The sequence below is a fragment of the Radiomyces spectabilis genome, assembly GCF_025331425.1.
Source record: "Radiomyces spectabilis strain NRRL 2753 chromosome Unknown BYT42scaffold_2, whole genome shotgun sequence".
NCBI lineage: Eukaryota > Fungi > Mucoromycota > Mucoromycetes > Mucorales > Radiomycetaceae > Radiomyces > Radiomyces spectabilis.
This window is the reverse complement of record NW_026251927.1, coordinates 1,763,985-1,777,658: the sequence shown is the minus strand read 5'-3', so window position 1 is coordinate 1,777,658 and position 13,674 is coordinate 1,763,985. Positions and strand designations below refer to the sequence as shown.

Genomic DNA, 13,674 nt, shown 5'->3' with positions numbered 1-13,674 from the left:
TGGAAACAAACAACAACAACAAAAATCAACGTTCCCGCACATTCGATATGTTGATGACAATGTTGTAGAAAAGATGAATAATAATAGTGGATCGGTCTTTCTTCAATTTCCCATGCTAACATGGACTTTTAAGAGATACTTCACTGACTTTGAAATGGTTGGAGGAGCACGCTTCTTTCGCAACGTAGGGTCGAACGGACAGATTTTCGGGAACATGATTCGTAACCTGAATTACCAAAAACTGTATATCACTTCGTTCTGTATCATTCAAGAAGGTTCCACGTGATGAAAAGAAATATAGAGAAATGCTCCTCCTTTTCTGGGTTTTCATGAGCGGATTTCTGTTTGCAATCAACAGCCATTGCTCGATCGTTGTGTTTGATATCGAGCCATGTCGTGTGATAGTAGATTTAGATGGTTGTTTCCTCGGTTATATTTATGAAGACCAATATTATTCTGCAGAAAGATCGGAGAACTTTTTGTTATTCAGGATTTCCGAGGAAGCGTAGCCCCTCTGATCCACTTGTGCATATAAAGAGAGGGAAATCATCGTGGGAAACTGGGTGAATGTTATCCCATGCATATCAAATATCCTGAAAAGGCACAATTGACGTGTTTGTCTTTCTGTTATATGTTTTGGGTTTTCTGGTCCTATTTGGTTGTAACTGTAAAATCTACACCGTTATTTTTTTTTTCTCTTTTTCTTTTCACTTTCAGTTTCTGTTGCACGATCAGAGTGCGGATCACAAAATTACGAAATGACTGTAACCCAGGGAATCTCGCAATTTTTTCAAGATGTCGGGGACGAAAAAAGGTTCGCTTGATCGATAGACCCATCCGCCACACCAATCAACAGTGAATCTCGCCCCGATCACGCATCCAATTGCCATGGTAATCCCGAGAATATCTGAGAATGTCTTATATCGATGGAAACTCATCGTTCGGCTTCATAAGTGAGAAAGGCAATTTCGTTCATCTCAACAGTCAATAGAATGAGGAGACAAGGTATTTTTGTAATACAGTACAAGGACACACGTCGGTGTATTGCTATAAGACTGGTCGTGATAAAGCATGGATCATCTGGCGGATGGCAAGCTAGGTAGAGCGACCAAGATCGTGAAAGCTCAAAAGTAACCTAAATAAGCATCACTCACAGTAAATGATTATGATAAGCAGCATAGATAGAAGCTATTTTATTTCGGCAGATAAAAAGAATACTAGGCAATACTTGAATCCTATCCACTATTTCTATTCAATCAAATATCATAAGCATAAAAACATGAGAGGAACAGAATGTAAAAAGGGATATGGGTCCGGGTGTGGCAAAATGATAGTCATGGAAATCCATGGAAATTCATTATATAGAACCATTCCAGCAATACGGTAATGGTCATAGAAATTCATCCCAACAAGAGCGTTCCAGTAAAAAGTCATGGTCATGAAAATTTCATTCCATTTTAGAAATAGAAATTCATTCCAGCAACATGAAATTCATCTCGTATTACTGCGATAGAATTTTATGCTCATGGAATGGCCATTACTTTTATGATATCCCGTAGTCTAATCCAATAGAAAGCAAAAGCTAAACATCTTGGCTTCTGGTTATGCCGTAATCGGCACAGATCCAGATAGGCCTACTTCAAAATATGTTAGCTTAAACAAAACAGCATCTAGATTTTTCCCATATACGTCACGATTGCTGGTTATTGATATGTATTGAGAAAAATACAATACAAATTTTAGGGCGCGTTTTGACCTAAGGATTGTAAAATGGCCCTTACTGAGATCGATCCAAGGGTATGTAGTTTGCACATTCGCGATGTAAATCACTGATGATTGATGATGACTGGTGTGCAAAATTTTTCGGTGCTGGCGAATTTTTCTGTGCATGAAATAGGTTTTTAAGTCAGTTTTTGTCGTTGTCTTGTATTTCGATCCATCGTGTGATTACGAACATGGCGGCTCCTATGGATATTACTTTCTTGGGCACGGGCAGTGCTCAGCCTAGTTCTACGCGTAATCATCAAGCTATGGCTTTACGAGTTAACGGCGACATTTGGTTATTTGATTGCGGAGAAGCTACCCAACATCAGCTGCAAAAAAGTCATTTGAAAATGGGCCGCATCACCAAGATCTTTATTACTCATATGCACGGCGATCATTGCTTTGGCCTTGCTCCGCTCATGTGCTCAATGACTGATAACCTGAATCCCGGCAAATCCACGACCGAGCAACCGCCCATTGATGTCTATGGACCGTCGCCACTACGGAAATGGCTGCGAAGCACGCTCCAATCCACTTACTCGCGCTTGGGTCGTTCGTACAGAGTTCACGAGCTGTTACTTGACAATGATGTATGCGACGTATCTACCGATTACCACGAAAACGAACTGCCAGGCGAGAATTTACAACTGATTGAACATCAATATTATCGCTTTGGATGCAAGCAAGGCAACGTTGAATACACGGTCTCGGCAGCCCCCATACGTCATTCTATCCCATCGCTGGGCTACATTATCCAAGAACCCGATTGCCCGGGCAAATTGGACGTGACTCAGCTGATGCCCATCTTGAAACGCAATACAGAGGCACTTCAACAGCAAGGATATAAGAATCCCATGGCGATTTTGGGGAAACTTCAGCGCGATAACAAAAGTATTGAATTACCAGACGGCACCATGCTTGTACCACCGCCTTCGCGTCCAGGAAGACAGATCGTTATTCTCGGAGACACATTCGATGCTTCGTCTATTGTGCCTTTATGTCACGAGCCGCATCTATTAGTGCATGAAGCGACCAATGCGCTCACCAGTTTGGACCAAATGAACATTAAATCGGGAGAGAAAGCACCCACTTATGAGGAAGTGAAACATAGAGCGATAGAGCACGGCCATTCTACGCCACAAATGGCAGCAGCGCTGGCGAAGCAGATCAATGCCAGGAAGTTAATACTGACGCATTTTAGCGCAAGATATAAAGGGGATGAAAGCGAAGAAGGGGTAAAGGTGATGGAAGAAATCCGACGAGCCGCTCTAAATGAATTTGATAACAGAGACAACGATGTTTACTGCGCAAGAGATTTGTGGTCGTTTGAAATAAAATATAAGCCAGAGGAGCATTCATGATCAAAAGGCAGTACTCGTTTGCATTTTGCCAATTGATTGTCCGACGTGTTCAGAAAAGTCACACCCACACACATTTGAACTCCACGCTTGAGAGACTCAGTTCGAAAGAACCAAGTTCTGTTCTCTCATCTACGAATTCCTACTCAACCATGGCCGATTCGTAAGTTGACCCTCAAATCATTCTCTGAATTATCAGCCACGGTATTGCTTCTAGCTCGTCCAGTACAGCTAACTCGTGTCTTTCTTCCTCTTACAGCATGATTCTCGATCCTGGCAAGTCTTCTCTGTGTATGCGTCCATCCGACGAAAAACGACTAAACCATTGCTTTTCTTAGCCATTCGGGATTGGGTACTCATACCTATTATGATTGTCATGGTACTTGTTGGTGTACTTCGTCATCAAATTACTATGCTCATTACCGGTGCACCCAAGAAGCCGCAGTTGAAAGCAATAAAAGAATCGTGAGTACAACCACACAGACAGCATACGAACCTACCATGACTGATGCTTTGTCTCTTTCACTAGCAAGGCACTGTTGCGCGGTATGCGCTTAAGACTGTTTGGTAACAGTATCCCGCAGCACGCATTTGCGAGCCGAAAAACCTATCTTGCGCAGGCCTATGAACAGGGCAAATACTTGAAGAATCCAGATGCTGCTAAAGAAGGTCCTGTTGCGCCGAATCCAATGGACCCTGAAATGATGGAAGGCATGATGGAGGGTATGAAGAAGCAGATGATGAATATGGTGCCGCAAATGGTGATTATGGGATGGATCAATTTCTTTTTCCAAGGATTTGTTGTTAGTAAGTATCGCGGAAACAAGTGATCCAGAGTGAGGTGCTTATCATCGTATAAATCATTCAGTCAAGCTCCCATTTCCCTTGACGCCTCGATTCAAAACCATGTTGCAGAGTGGCGTCGATACACGTGATATGGATGTCACCTGGGTATCATCGCTTTCCTGGTATTTCCTAAATCTGTTTGGTCTCGGTAGTGTTTTCGCTTTAATTTTGGGAGACAACAATGGTATGTGTATTCAATAAGCCATAATCTCTTGATGGAAAAAAAGAAGAGCCTGGAACTCAGCCAACATGATCTTTTGTTCATCTAGCTGCTGGTCTCGATATGGCGGCCATGGGCACTATGCCCGGTGTCATGCCCGGTATGGGACAACCGGGACAGCAACAAGATTTTAACAAGCTATTCTTGGCCGAAAAAGAAAACGTGCTTATTACGCCACACAACTGGGAACTGGACGATGTAGAGGAGCGATTATTGAAGAAGTATGGCAAAGCCATCAAAAGCTCCCCTGCCGAGAAAACCGGATCTCGCGAAATCAAGAAAGAGGCATCCATGAAAGAAAAGATCAAGGCTGCCCAACAGCAGAAACAGAGTGGTCGTCGTCGATAAAACCCCAATCATACTATAGATCATGTTCAAAATAATTTCTCAATCTTTCTTTATCAAGTAAAAAGAAGAAAAAAAAGAAAAGGAGCAGTGATTAATTTTCGAGTCTATTTCTTGGCAGGCGCCAAGCCCACACGACCTTGCTCGAAATCGTACACTGAGTAATAGCTTCTCAAAAAAGTGTCACCCATAATGATGAGCGGAATAGGTGCTTCTGCGATTCCCGAGTAACACAGATTCATGCCGTCTTGCGGTGGAGATCTTTCGCGGATCAGATTAGTGACCGAAATAGGGAAATCGTAGCCACCCAACTTGAACGAGATAGTAGCGTCGGAATCTTTGACCGTGCAAGGAATCTGCCAGCCGTAAAGCGAACTGAACTTGGCACCGGGAATGGCGTCATGGATGGCTTTAGCAAGGGCTGGAGGAAGAATAATCAAGGTTGTGCCAGTGTCCACAATAGCCGCCTGAGAAGTATTTGTGATGGTTTCACCATTGATCTCGATTCCCTCCATCTTGACTTCCCAGTATTTTCGACTTATCAAAGAGATCCATTTGATCTCGCCTTCAAAGTGATTCGGATTCACGTCGCCGAATATCTGTAATAAACAAACAAACAAACAAACAAGAAACCGTCAGTGGTTAGATAATGTCAGGCAGAAAGATGAAGAAGGAAAAGAAGACAAAATATGTAAAGCACTTACAATTTCACCGTGACCACCATCACGAGCGCGGCCTAACCATACGCCCACTAAGGGTTGATTGATTGTCCCTGACTGGTGCATAGCAACGACGATGGATTCCCTTTGTCCTGTGTATGATAAGCTAGGGAAACCGAGGCCAAATATACCATCCATGTATTGATCGCGTAGGAAATCATTGGATTCCGCCGTAGTGAGTCCTACCAGCTGACCGGGATGTGTGACGTCCCCCAAATGCACAGTATCGTGCCCAATGACCCCAGTCACCGCAGAGCCATCACCGTACCGCAAACTCCATGTTTCATTCCCGCCACCTTTGAAAGTCGATGATTTGGCGGGATCAAACCGGCTATGATGGTTGCACTTGGCGCATTTTACGGATGGTATCCATATATCTGCACTGCCCGTGTCGAAATCCATGTTGAAGGTCTGTGGCGGCGTGCCAAAACCAACTTTACCAACGTACTTGGAACAAAGAATTGGATATCAGTAAGTACCGTGTAGCGTTCCCATAGTACTCAAGTCAATTACCTCTACATCGACGTAAGCACTATCCAGTTCAATGATGGCCGCGGCGGAGCCGACATTGATACGGCCTTTGGATTGATCCACACCGTACTTGGCTAGAGCACGGTTCAACTGGGCTGGTGTGTTGAGTACACGTCCTTTTTTCTGTTCAAGTGTCATGCTGCAAAGAGATATTTGCATTGCTTCAGTCCCGATTTCAAAGTCGACCAATACCACGTATTTTGTTTCTTTGTTTGTCAGGTTTACCTTAGCCTTTCGCTCTCGGCTAGCTGAAAATTAGCACACAACGCGGTCAATGCAGCAACGTAACCAAGTGTAAACTTCATATTGACAAAGGTTAGGTTGGAACAAGGAAAATTAAAACCGGAAAACCTAAAGCTTTGCCCTTTATACGACCCTCATAATTACTGGCCGAGGTGAAGCGAACCATTCTCATCGAGATCGGTGAATCAATTTATTTCACCGATGGTGAAACAGGGGAAGGCCAGACACAGGGACACCGGTTTTCACAGGAGTAGCATGAATACTGATATGTATTATGCTTCAAAAAGACTATCTGAATAGCCAAATCACCATATAGCAGAGAAAAACAAGAGGCAGAATGATAATATAACTTGAAATTTTCTTTCGTCGAATCGGCATTTTTAATGAACCTGGCCTGTTCAATATGAGATAGTCCACGGAGCCTTTTCGCCGCGTGCCTTTTTTCTTCCCACCTTCCTTTTGCGCAAACTGTCATTCTCGACACTTTATAATACACAATATGCGGCCGCATAATACTGTTGCCATTATTGGCGCTGGATCGGTAGGTGGTACCATCGCTTACGGTTTGGTGATGCGTAGCGTCGCTCAAGAGATCTTGCTCGTCGATATGAGTCTCGGTATTCTGCAAGGTCAAGCAGTGGATCTTTCCGAAGCCGCTATCGACACGGGTGTTACTGTGCGAGCAGCAACGTTTCACGAAGCAGGACGTTGCGATGTTATCATTATCACAGCCGACACACCGCAGCAGGAATTTGAAGAGAGACAACGATGGATTCACCGGAGTAAAAAATTATTGCATAGCATCGTCCATGCCATGTCGCCTATTCAACCGAAAGCGCTAATTATTCTGACCGCTGAGCCTATGGATGCACTTGTGCGCTATCTAAACGACCTTACGAGTCTACCATCGCATCATATCTGCGGTGTAGGCACTTGTTTATCGGGGCTACGATTAAAAGCCCACTTGGCCCACCTGAGCAATGTCTCTTCGGAACACATATCTGCCCATGTTCTTGGTAGTCTCCAACATCCCGTCGTCGCATGGCACAGTGCCACCATTGATGGCAAACCAGCTGTTGACTATGGTATCATTAATGAGCAGAAGGAGACACTGTATCGGGTCTCTCATAATGATCGAACCGCATGGATCAATGGCCGAAAAGGGGGAGCGTGGTTTGGTGTCAGTACTGTTGTAACCAATCTTGTAAAATCCGCCTTGACCTCCAGTGGGTCCACGTTTGTGTTATCAACGTATGTCGACCAATTTCGTGGATGTTTGTCTGTCCCTGTCATCGTCTCTACCGAGGGCTTTCAGAAACAGAACAAAGTTGAGCTCTCTCGTGAAGAAATCCAGGAGCTACACAGTGTCGCCAGTACGAACAACAAAGAATACCAAGAATAATATAAACCTAATTGACCCCGCCATTGTAATCATTATCCTTTCCATACAATAAATAGCATGTTAATCAACCGCCACCGCAACAAAGCACAGTAATACTCAACAGGCAAAACGCAATGGTAAATGGTCCGGTCATTTTTTTTTTTATTCAAAAGATTGTTTTTTGCGGGAATTGTCACCGCCTGCGTGCACAGATGGAATAATTGGTGATGTGTTTTTTGTCATAGACAACAAAAGGTCAAACGAATCGATGAATATTTAAAATCTAAACGGGAATATAAAAAGCTGGTATATCATGCCATGCCTTTGGAGTAGCTTATCATTTGGCGAAAAGCTTTTTTGCGATAGGCGATTTTTTGAGCTGTGTCTTCATACCAAAGGATTTGGTCGGTTCAACAACGATGGTAAGTTCATCAAACGATTTCTTGCGACGGTTTGCCAAAGGTTCGATGCGTTTGGGTGCTTTCTTAAAACGCCAGCTGGATGCCAACTTTCGTCGCTTGACAATAGTCTCTTGAGCTGTGTCTTGCTTTGGCTTTTCTGCCAAGATTGATTTGTGGTTATGGAAGAGCTGTTGAATTTTGTGTTTCAGCACGCCATTTGCACTCTGAGTCGAAGCGATGGTCGCAGTGCTTAGCGTCGAAGGCGATACCGCGTTGAGCAATTTTGTGCCATCCAGAGAATGACTGAGAGGAGTCAAGGCGGTTCGAACAGAAGTAGGTAAATCGGTTTCGTCCCATAGATCCGAGGGGAACGAGTAAGGGATTCCGATGCGGTCCGTCGTCTCTAACTCTGAATAGTCGTCGGTAGCTACCAAGGGTACGATGGCAACCTCGTCTTCGTGTTCCGCGGATTTTGGTTCCTCTGGTGATCCATCTTTCCTCACTGAATCGTATAGGACACCGGTCAATTTTATTGGTTCTTGGGGGCTCAATGTCGCAGATGAAGAAACGTCATTATCCGATGCCGTGTCATACAGAGCAGGAAGTTCCACAATAGGAAGGACGGACATAACCGAGGACGCAGAGAGTGGCTCTTTGGCCTGCCACGAATAATAAGCGCCGATGACCTGAACCCCTTCCATAATAGCCAACACTGTGACAAGCGACACGAGGCAGATCAGGTGGCGTGCCACAACCATGGCCATTTTCGTATATTTAATTGCCAAGGAATAATTTGCAAGTGACGCGGCAGCCCCGTTATGAGATCCTGCTGCAAGAATCACAGCACATGGTAATGCCAGAAGAACATACGTAAACATGTTTACAACAAATAGCCGTTAGAAGCGATTGAAAGGAACAAAAGGAGAAAAAATACCGGAATGTGGTTGCTTGCAAGAGAAATAAGCGCATAGTGGACGAAAATTTCACCACATTGTCCCATCGGAAATTTATTTGAAGGGCTTGCCTTTACTTCAACGCCACAAAAAAAAAAAATAAAAAAAAAATGGACGACCTGATCCTCCATAATTTCAGCCTCAATATCTTAATGGTTCAAAAAAAAAAAAGAATAAGTATTTGCATAAGCTGGGATGTATTTGGGAGTCTATAGATTCTATATAGTTATATATATATACATAATGATGTGTTGAAGATAAAACAATATACAGCTCTCGCCAAGCGGCTACGAGATACAGGAGAAAAGGAGATTAGGATACAAAGAGGTTATTTACCACGCGGCGTGGGGGAGAGGATTCTATAGAAGAGGTGGAGTTCCTGTAAAACTCGTCTTGTTCACTTTTACGGCGATTTTTCACTTCGACACTTTCTTCGTTGTTACTGGACAAGTTGCCCCATTTCTCGAGACTGCTGTGACTTGAGCTGCGCATGTTGATAAAAGGACGTCTCGAGGCGCGCGAAGGAAGTACAATGGTGCCTGCGGCCGCACTCAAACGACGACCTGGATTGAAGGCTGCAGTGGGAAACCCGAGGAATGGTGGATGGTCGCCCAATCTTTTTTCCTCATCATGCGTTGACGGCACTTCGATCTCCTCTCCACTCTCGTCTTCCTCTTCTTCTGCATCGGATCCTTCCATAGCCCATCGTTTCCGGTTGTCCTGCAAGTTGACAAGTAGCTCTTTGGCTTTCGGAAATAACGAAACAAATAACTCGAAATAAGGTCTCACAATGAAATCGCTAAACTGGGCACCAATGGTGGCCTGATTGACCTGATGGCGATCCATGTTTGGGGAGACGGGCAATCCAGCCTGCTTCTCGGCTTCACCTTGACGAAAAAACTCGATGCAGACGAGATTGGACCATTTTAGGCATATGTCCCACGGTCGCACCGCATTGCTGATGTCCGCAGCATGCAGTAAAATTTCACATAATGCTTGACGCTGGCCTTCTGTCAAGGGGTATTTTGGTGATACAAATGCCGCCGATTCGACAGTTTCTTCTGCCGGGAGAAATTCGCATGCACTCTTGGGGCGAGACCGGGAACAGCATGTCGAAGATTCGGAGAAATAGTGCTCTTCAAAGTAAATCAAGGGAGAATCTTGACCCCGGGTCGAGAAAAGATCAGTGACGGTTGGCAAGACTTTATGGGAATCTTCCGCGGATATGAATTCCAACAGTCCGTTGAGGTTGGCTTGCAATTGATAATGACAAATCATATCCGTAGCGAGTATGGCCTTGACAATGAATTTGCGTATTTTCTCTTCGCTGGTGGGTATGCCATGCTCCTTGCCGATTTCTTCGACGTTATATAAAAGTTGGTGCTTGGTCAACAGATCCATCGCAATAGAGCATGAATAGCTTTCGAGAACAGAAAGATTATGGTAGCGCTGTGAAAGTTCAGTGTTCATATTGACTTGATAGTTATTATTCATTCCGGGCTAAAATTAATCGAAAAACGATATCAATGAGCCACGTGTTCTTTTTTTATCCAAATGGTGCCCTTTTTTTTTCCCACTTTTTGTTTTCATGACAAGAATACTCACATGGCCTATGTCGTGACACAAGGCGGCAATCATCAAAGCTGCCATATCGATGCTTGACAAGTAATCGGAAACATCATAATCCTTTAACATATGGTATAAAACCATGGCGACATCCGCAGCATGATAGAACGAGTGGTAAGGGTTATCCTCATAGCCATGATCTACGTCGATCAAAAAGTCGAGAAATTCGGACGTCGTGATACCCAACGAAGAGCAAAACCCGGTTCGTTTTAATAGCCCGATAATGGAACCATACACTTCCGGACGCGATTTACTTAAAAGATCGTCATGCAGTGACCAGTCAAAGGGTTGTTCGGGATCAGCCAACTTGACCATTTTCTATTATCGTTTGGCCCCATCATGCCACTCATTAGACTTCTGATGAACAGGAAATGAATTCATTGCAAAAAACGCATAACGCTTACTCGCTCAATGAGAAATAGATCATCGGCAGATAACTCGTTGTGCCGTAAAATAAGCATATCCAAACGGGTAAAGTAGAAAAAAAAGACAGGAAAAAGAGTGTGGAGGCCAAAAGGAAAAAAAAAATAATATGAAAAGGAAAAAACAATAACAAAAACTAATGATTGTCTCTGCTGATAGCTTTTGGAGGGGATTGGTCGGCTTGAGGAAAAGTCCGTGGATCCGTTCTTTTTAGAATGAACGTAATAGGCTATGTTTCTAGAAGATTGGCGACGTTTTTCTCTTGTTTCTCTGATAATCCCATTTTTCCACTCTCTTCACCTTTGGTGATGTCCAACGGTATACAGTATGCATAGTTTTATTACGATCATTAAATTTTAAAAAAGATGATATTTAAATTCTAGAATGGATTTCATGAACAGGGATTTTGGTACCGTATGCTTCGGTGTTTGGTGACCACATTTGAGAAGAGACATATCGTACAAGAGCCTCGTTATCGAGATCATGGGTTGTCTGAGCCAATCCTTCTTTGCAAGCTTCAGCATACACAGCGGCCGCAACAATAGCTGACACATCACGAATACGTGCAAGTGAAGGATAAAGCCATCCTTGGTTTTCTTCCTCGGGGGTCAAGGAATCCGCCAGTGCTTTAGCTCCCGCATAAATCATTTCATTGGAGATGTAACGAGGTTTGGCGAGAATAGCACCGAGACCAAGACCTGGGAAAACATACATATTGTTGCCTTGACCTGGGATACGTACTTCACCGGTCTTGGCAATAGTATAAGCAGGGAAAGCCGTGCCCGAGGCAAAGATGACCTTGTTATTCGTCGCTTCCATGGCTTGCTCGAATGTACACTCAGCTTGTGTGGCTGGGTTTGAAAGAGGGAAAACGATCGGCTGATCATTCAGTTCAGCTACGCGACCCAGCACCTGCTGATTGAACGCTCCAGGAATAGATGAGAGACCTATTAAACTAAATGCCATTGGCCCATGTGAGCACTGGGTATCACCACGATGATGTTCCTGCGCGAGCATCAGAGGCAAGAAAAGCAATACTTACGCAGTAGGCTTAACGTAGTTGACGATATCGATCAATTCCTTGTATTGCTTGTCATTGTCGTCTCTGGCATAGTACACCTTGTGCTGGGCCAGTTTATCACCACGATCCTTTGTTACCAAGCCCTATTGAACAATGCAAGGAATTTAACTTAAGCTGAACGCGTGTTGAACGCGTGATTCCTCTTTTGAGTAATGACCACTCTACCTTGCTGTCACAGATCCAAAACAGCTTTCTTGCTTCCTCTTCTGGCATTTGATGTTCAATTTGGAAATAATCCTGGATTTGACGGGCTACACCAATGGCAGCCGAGCCAGCACCGTAAAAGACGATGCGATGATCACGAGGCGACACGTTGGACTCTTTGTTGACCTTGCGGATGGCGTTGATCACACCGGAAAGGATGACGGCACCGGTACCCTGAATATCGTCATTGAAACAGAGAGTTTGCTTCTGATATCTCTCCAGAAGACCAAACGCGTGTTCAGATGACCAATCTTCGAACTGAATAAGGAGATCAGGATAAACAGTATGTAATGCCTTCATCACGTTGTCGACAGCAGCGTAAAACTATAAACCCATGATTAAATGATCGTTCATAAGCCATGGCGGAATAATACCGGCTCTTCTGCCTTACTTGGTCGTCACTTGGACGAGGCTCTCTCAAGCCAAGATAGAATTCATCTTCACGAAGCTTTTCATTGTTGGTTCCTAAATCGAGGATAATGGGAAGCGTGCGACGAGGATCCACACCAGCGCCAGCCACGTACAATTGCAATTTGCCAATAGGAATGCCCATACCGTTGACACCCAAATCACCCAAACCAAGGATACGGGAACCATCGGAAATGACCGCAATTTGAGGAGAGAAAGGCTCCGCCGCAAATGGACGGTAGTTTCGAATCATGTCGCATAAGGTAGGCACATCGCCTTTGGTCAAATACAGACCATCGGGCACGCCAGGTGCTGCCAAGAATGGGTAGATGTTGCTGTATTCGAGACACGCCGTGCCCACCGTCGGAGTATAGATAATGGGAGCAATTTCCTGTGGAGATTTTTCCAAATTAGTCATGCAATATTTTTAAAGTTTTACTTCAATGTTTCCATTCAAAGTAAGCCATCCGAGTGAAAAAAAAAAAGAAAAAAAAAAGCTATACTAAATACGTACTTGCAGTTCATCGATCACGATTTTGTAGAAAAGACGAATGTTGGTGCTGCGAAGTTGGGCGAGAAAGACGTACTTCTCCAACATGGACTCTTTGCAGCGAAGATGTCTCAAGGCTCGTCTTTTCTGGATTTCGAGTGTTTCGACACGCACAGGCGCCAATCCAGTCAAGCCAAGCGTTTCCCGTTTTTGGGTTTCCATGGCTGTACCTTCGTTCTCGTAACCAGATCGAGCCACCAATTCAATAATGGCGCGCTCTTTTGAAATGGCTTGCGAGGATTCCATATTATTAGCACTGGGGGCCATCTTGTTTAACAGTTCCAAAAATAAGAGAAGAAAGAAAAAACAAGTGGGAAAAGACGTAAAAAACCGGGTATCAGGTGCTCTTTTAGGTTTATATATTTGATAGGTTAAAATCCACGCTTGGCGCCAGGTAGTGAAAAAAAAGGGACCTGGACTCGAAAATCGTTTATACCGCATTCGCGCTGTGGCAAGTGGATGACGAAGATGGTTTTTTATTGGCTGCCGCCAAGGTGATCCGTTGTTTTCTGATGATCCCCTTTTCGATTCTAGCTTAAGGAAGAATATTCTCCTTTAGGAGATTTACCACCATTGATTTAAATTTTTTTATCTTTTTTTTTTTTTTTTTTTTCGCACGCA

At 44.0% G+C, this 13,674-nt stretch overlaps 7 protein-coding genes across 7 annotated transcripts; 3 read left to right on the top strand and 4 right to left on the bottom strand.

Annotated features, from left to right (window-relative positions):
• The first annotated feature begins 1,764 nt into the window (after window positions 1–1,764).
• BYT42DRAFT_193703 (beta-lactamase-like protein) lies at window positions 1,765–3,224 on the top strand. The gene is made up of 2 exons (XM_051562475.1): window positions 1,765–1,797; window positions 1,898–3,224. Exon 2 carries the CDS (start codon window positions 1,956–1,958, stop codon window positions 3,123–3,125), a length of 1,170 nt encoding a protein of 389 aa, XP_051427361.1. The 5' UTR covers window positions 1,765–1,797; window positions 1,898–1,955; the 3' UTR covers window positions 3,126–3,224.
• Window positions 3,225–3,489: 265 nt separating this feature from the next.
• Window positions 3,490–4,536, top strand: BYT42DRAFT_591940 (integral membrane protein DUF106-domain-containing protein; the record flags this gene model as incomplete). The annotated part of the gene is made up of 4 exons (XM_051570581.1): window positions 3,490–3,587; window positions 3,652–3,929; window positions 3,991–4,152; window positions 4,238–4,536. 4 exons carry the CDS (start codon window positions 3,490–3,492, stop codon window positions 4,534–4,536), a joined length of 837 nt encoding a protein of 278 aa, XP_051427360.1.
• Window positions 4,537–4,620: 84 nt separating this feature from the next.
• On the bottom strand, window positions 4,621–6,103 carry BYT42DRAFT_602262 (aspartic peptidase domain-containing protein). Its single transcript, XM_051571046.1, has 4 exons — window positions 6,009–6,103; window positions 5,766–5,922; window positions 5,238–5,699; window positions 4,621–5,132 (listed from the first exon to the last, which is right to left on the bottom strand). The coding sequence occupies exons 1-4, from the start codon at window positions 6,086–6,088 to the stop codon at window positions 4,641–4,643; spliced, it is 1,191 nt and encodes a 396-aa protein (XP_051427359.1). The 5' UTR covers window positions 6,089–6,103; the 3' UTR covers window positions 4,621–4,640.
• Window positions 6,104–6,525: 422 nt separating this feature from the next.
• BYT42DRAFT_542973 (uncharacterized protein) lies at window positions 6,526–7,428 on the top strand (the record flags this gene model as incomplete). Its single annotated transcript, XM_051565646.1, has 1 exon — window positions 6,526–7,428. One exon carries the CDS (start codon window positions 6,526–6,528, stop codon window positions 7,426–7,428), a length of 903 nt encoding a protein of 300 aa, XP_051427358.1.
• A 316-nt stretch (window positions 7,429–7,744) lies between these two features.
• On the bottom strand, window positions 7,745–8,572 carry BYT42DRAFT_629005 (uncharacterized protein; the record flags this gene model as incomplete). Its single annotated transcript, XM_051572431.1, has 1 exon — window positions 7,745–8,572. One exon carries the CDS (start codon window positions 8,570–8,572, stop codon window positions 7,745–7,747), a length of 828 nt encoding a protein of 275 aa, XP_051427357.1.
• Window positions 8,573–8,909: 337 nt separating this feature from the next.
• BYT42DRAFT_556802 (uncharacterized protein) lies at window positions 8,910–10,926 on the bottom strand. The gene is made up of 3 exons (XM_051566821.1): window positions 10,792–10,926; window positions 10,367–10,705; window positions 8,910–10,261 (listed from the first exon to the last, which is right to left on the bottom strand). The coding sequence occupies exons 1-3, from the start codon at window positions 10,846–10,848 to the stop codon at window positions 9,074–9,076; spliced, it is 1,584 nt and encodes a 527-aa protein (XP_051427356.1). The 5' UTR covers window positions 10,849–10,926; the 3' UTR covers window positions 8,910–9,073.
• A 256-nt stretch (window positions 10,927–11,182) lies between these two features.
• BYT42DRAFT_490655 (malic enzyme) lies at window positions 11,183–13,215 on the bottom strand (the record flags this gene model as incomplete). Its single annotated transcript, XM_051564018.1, has 5 exons — window positions 11,183–11,765; window positions 11,853–11,974; window positions 12,057–12,419; window positions 12,487–12,894; window positions 13,018–13,215. 5 exons carry the CDS (start codon window positions 13,213–13,215, stop codon window positions 11,183–11,185), a joined length of 1,674 nt encoding a protein of 557 aa, XP_051427355.1.
• Window positions 13,216–13,674: the final 459 nt, after the last annotated feature.

What these genes read in the sequence shown, in the direction of transcription:
- BYT42DRAFT_193703 (XM_051562475.1), top strand. Translation starts at nt 1,956, where the DNA reads ATGGCGGCTCCTATGGATATTACTTTCTTGGGCACGGGCAGTGCTCAG.
- BYT42DRAFT_602262 (XM_051571046.1), bottom strand. Translation starts at nt 6,088, where the DNA reads ATGAAGTTTACACTTGGTTACGTTGCTGCATTGACCGCGTTGTGTGCT. An exon ending in GCCGAGAGCGAAAGGCTAAG is followed by an intron (nt 5,923 to 6,008) that starts GTAAACCTGACA and finishes ATCTCTTTGCAG; the next exon opens with CATGACACTTGAACAGAAAA. An exon ending in GTGCTTACGTCGATGTAGAG is followed by an intron (nt 5,700 to 5,765) that starts GTAATTGACTTG and finishes CTTTGTTCCAAG; the next exon opens with TACGTTGGTAAAGTTGGTTT.
- BYT42DRAFT_556802 (XM_051566821.1), bottom strand. Translation starts at nt 10,848, where the DNA reads ATGCTTATTTTACGGCACAACGAGTTATCTGCCGATGATCTATTTCTC. An exon ending in ATCTATTTCTCATTGAGCGA is followed by an intron (nt 10,706 to 10,791) that starts GTAAGCGTTATG and finishes AAACGATAATAG; the next exon opens with AAAATGGTCAAGTTGGCTGA. An exon ending in TGTGTCACGACATAGGCCAT is followed by an intron (nt 10,262 to 10,366) that starts GTGAGTATTCTT and finishes GATTAATTTTAG; the next exon opens with CCCGGAATGAATAATAACTA.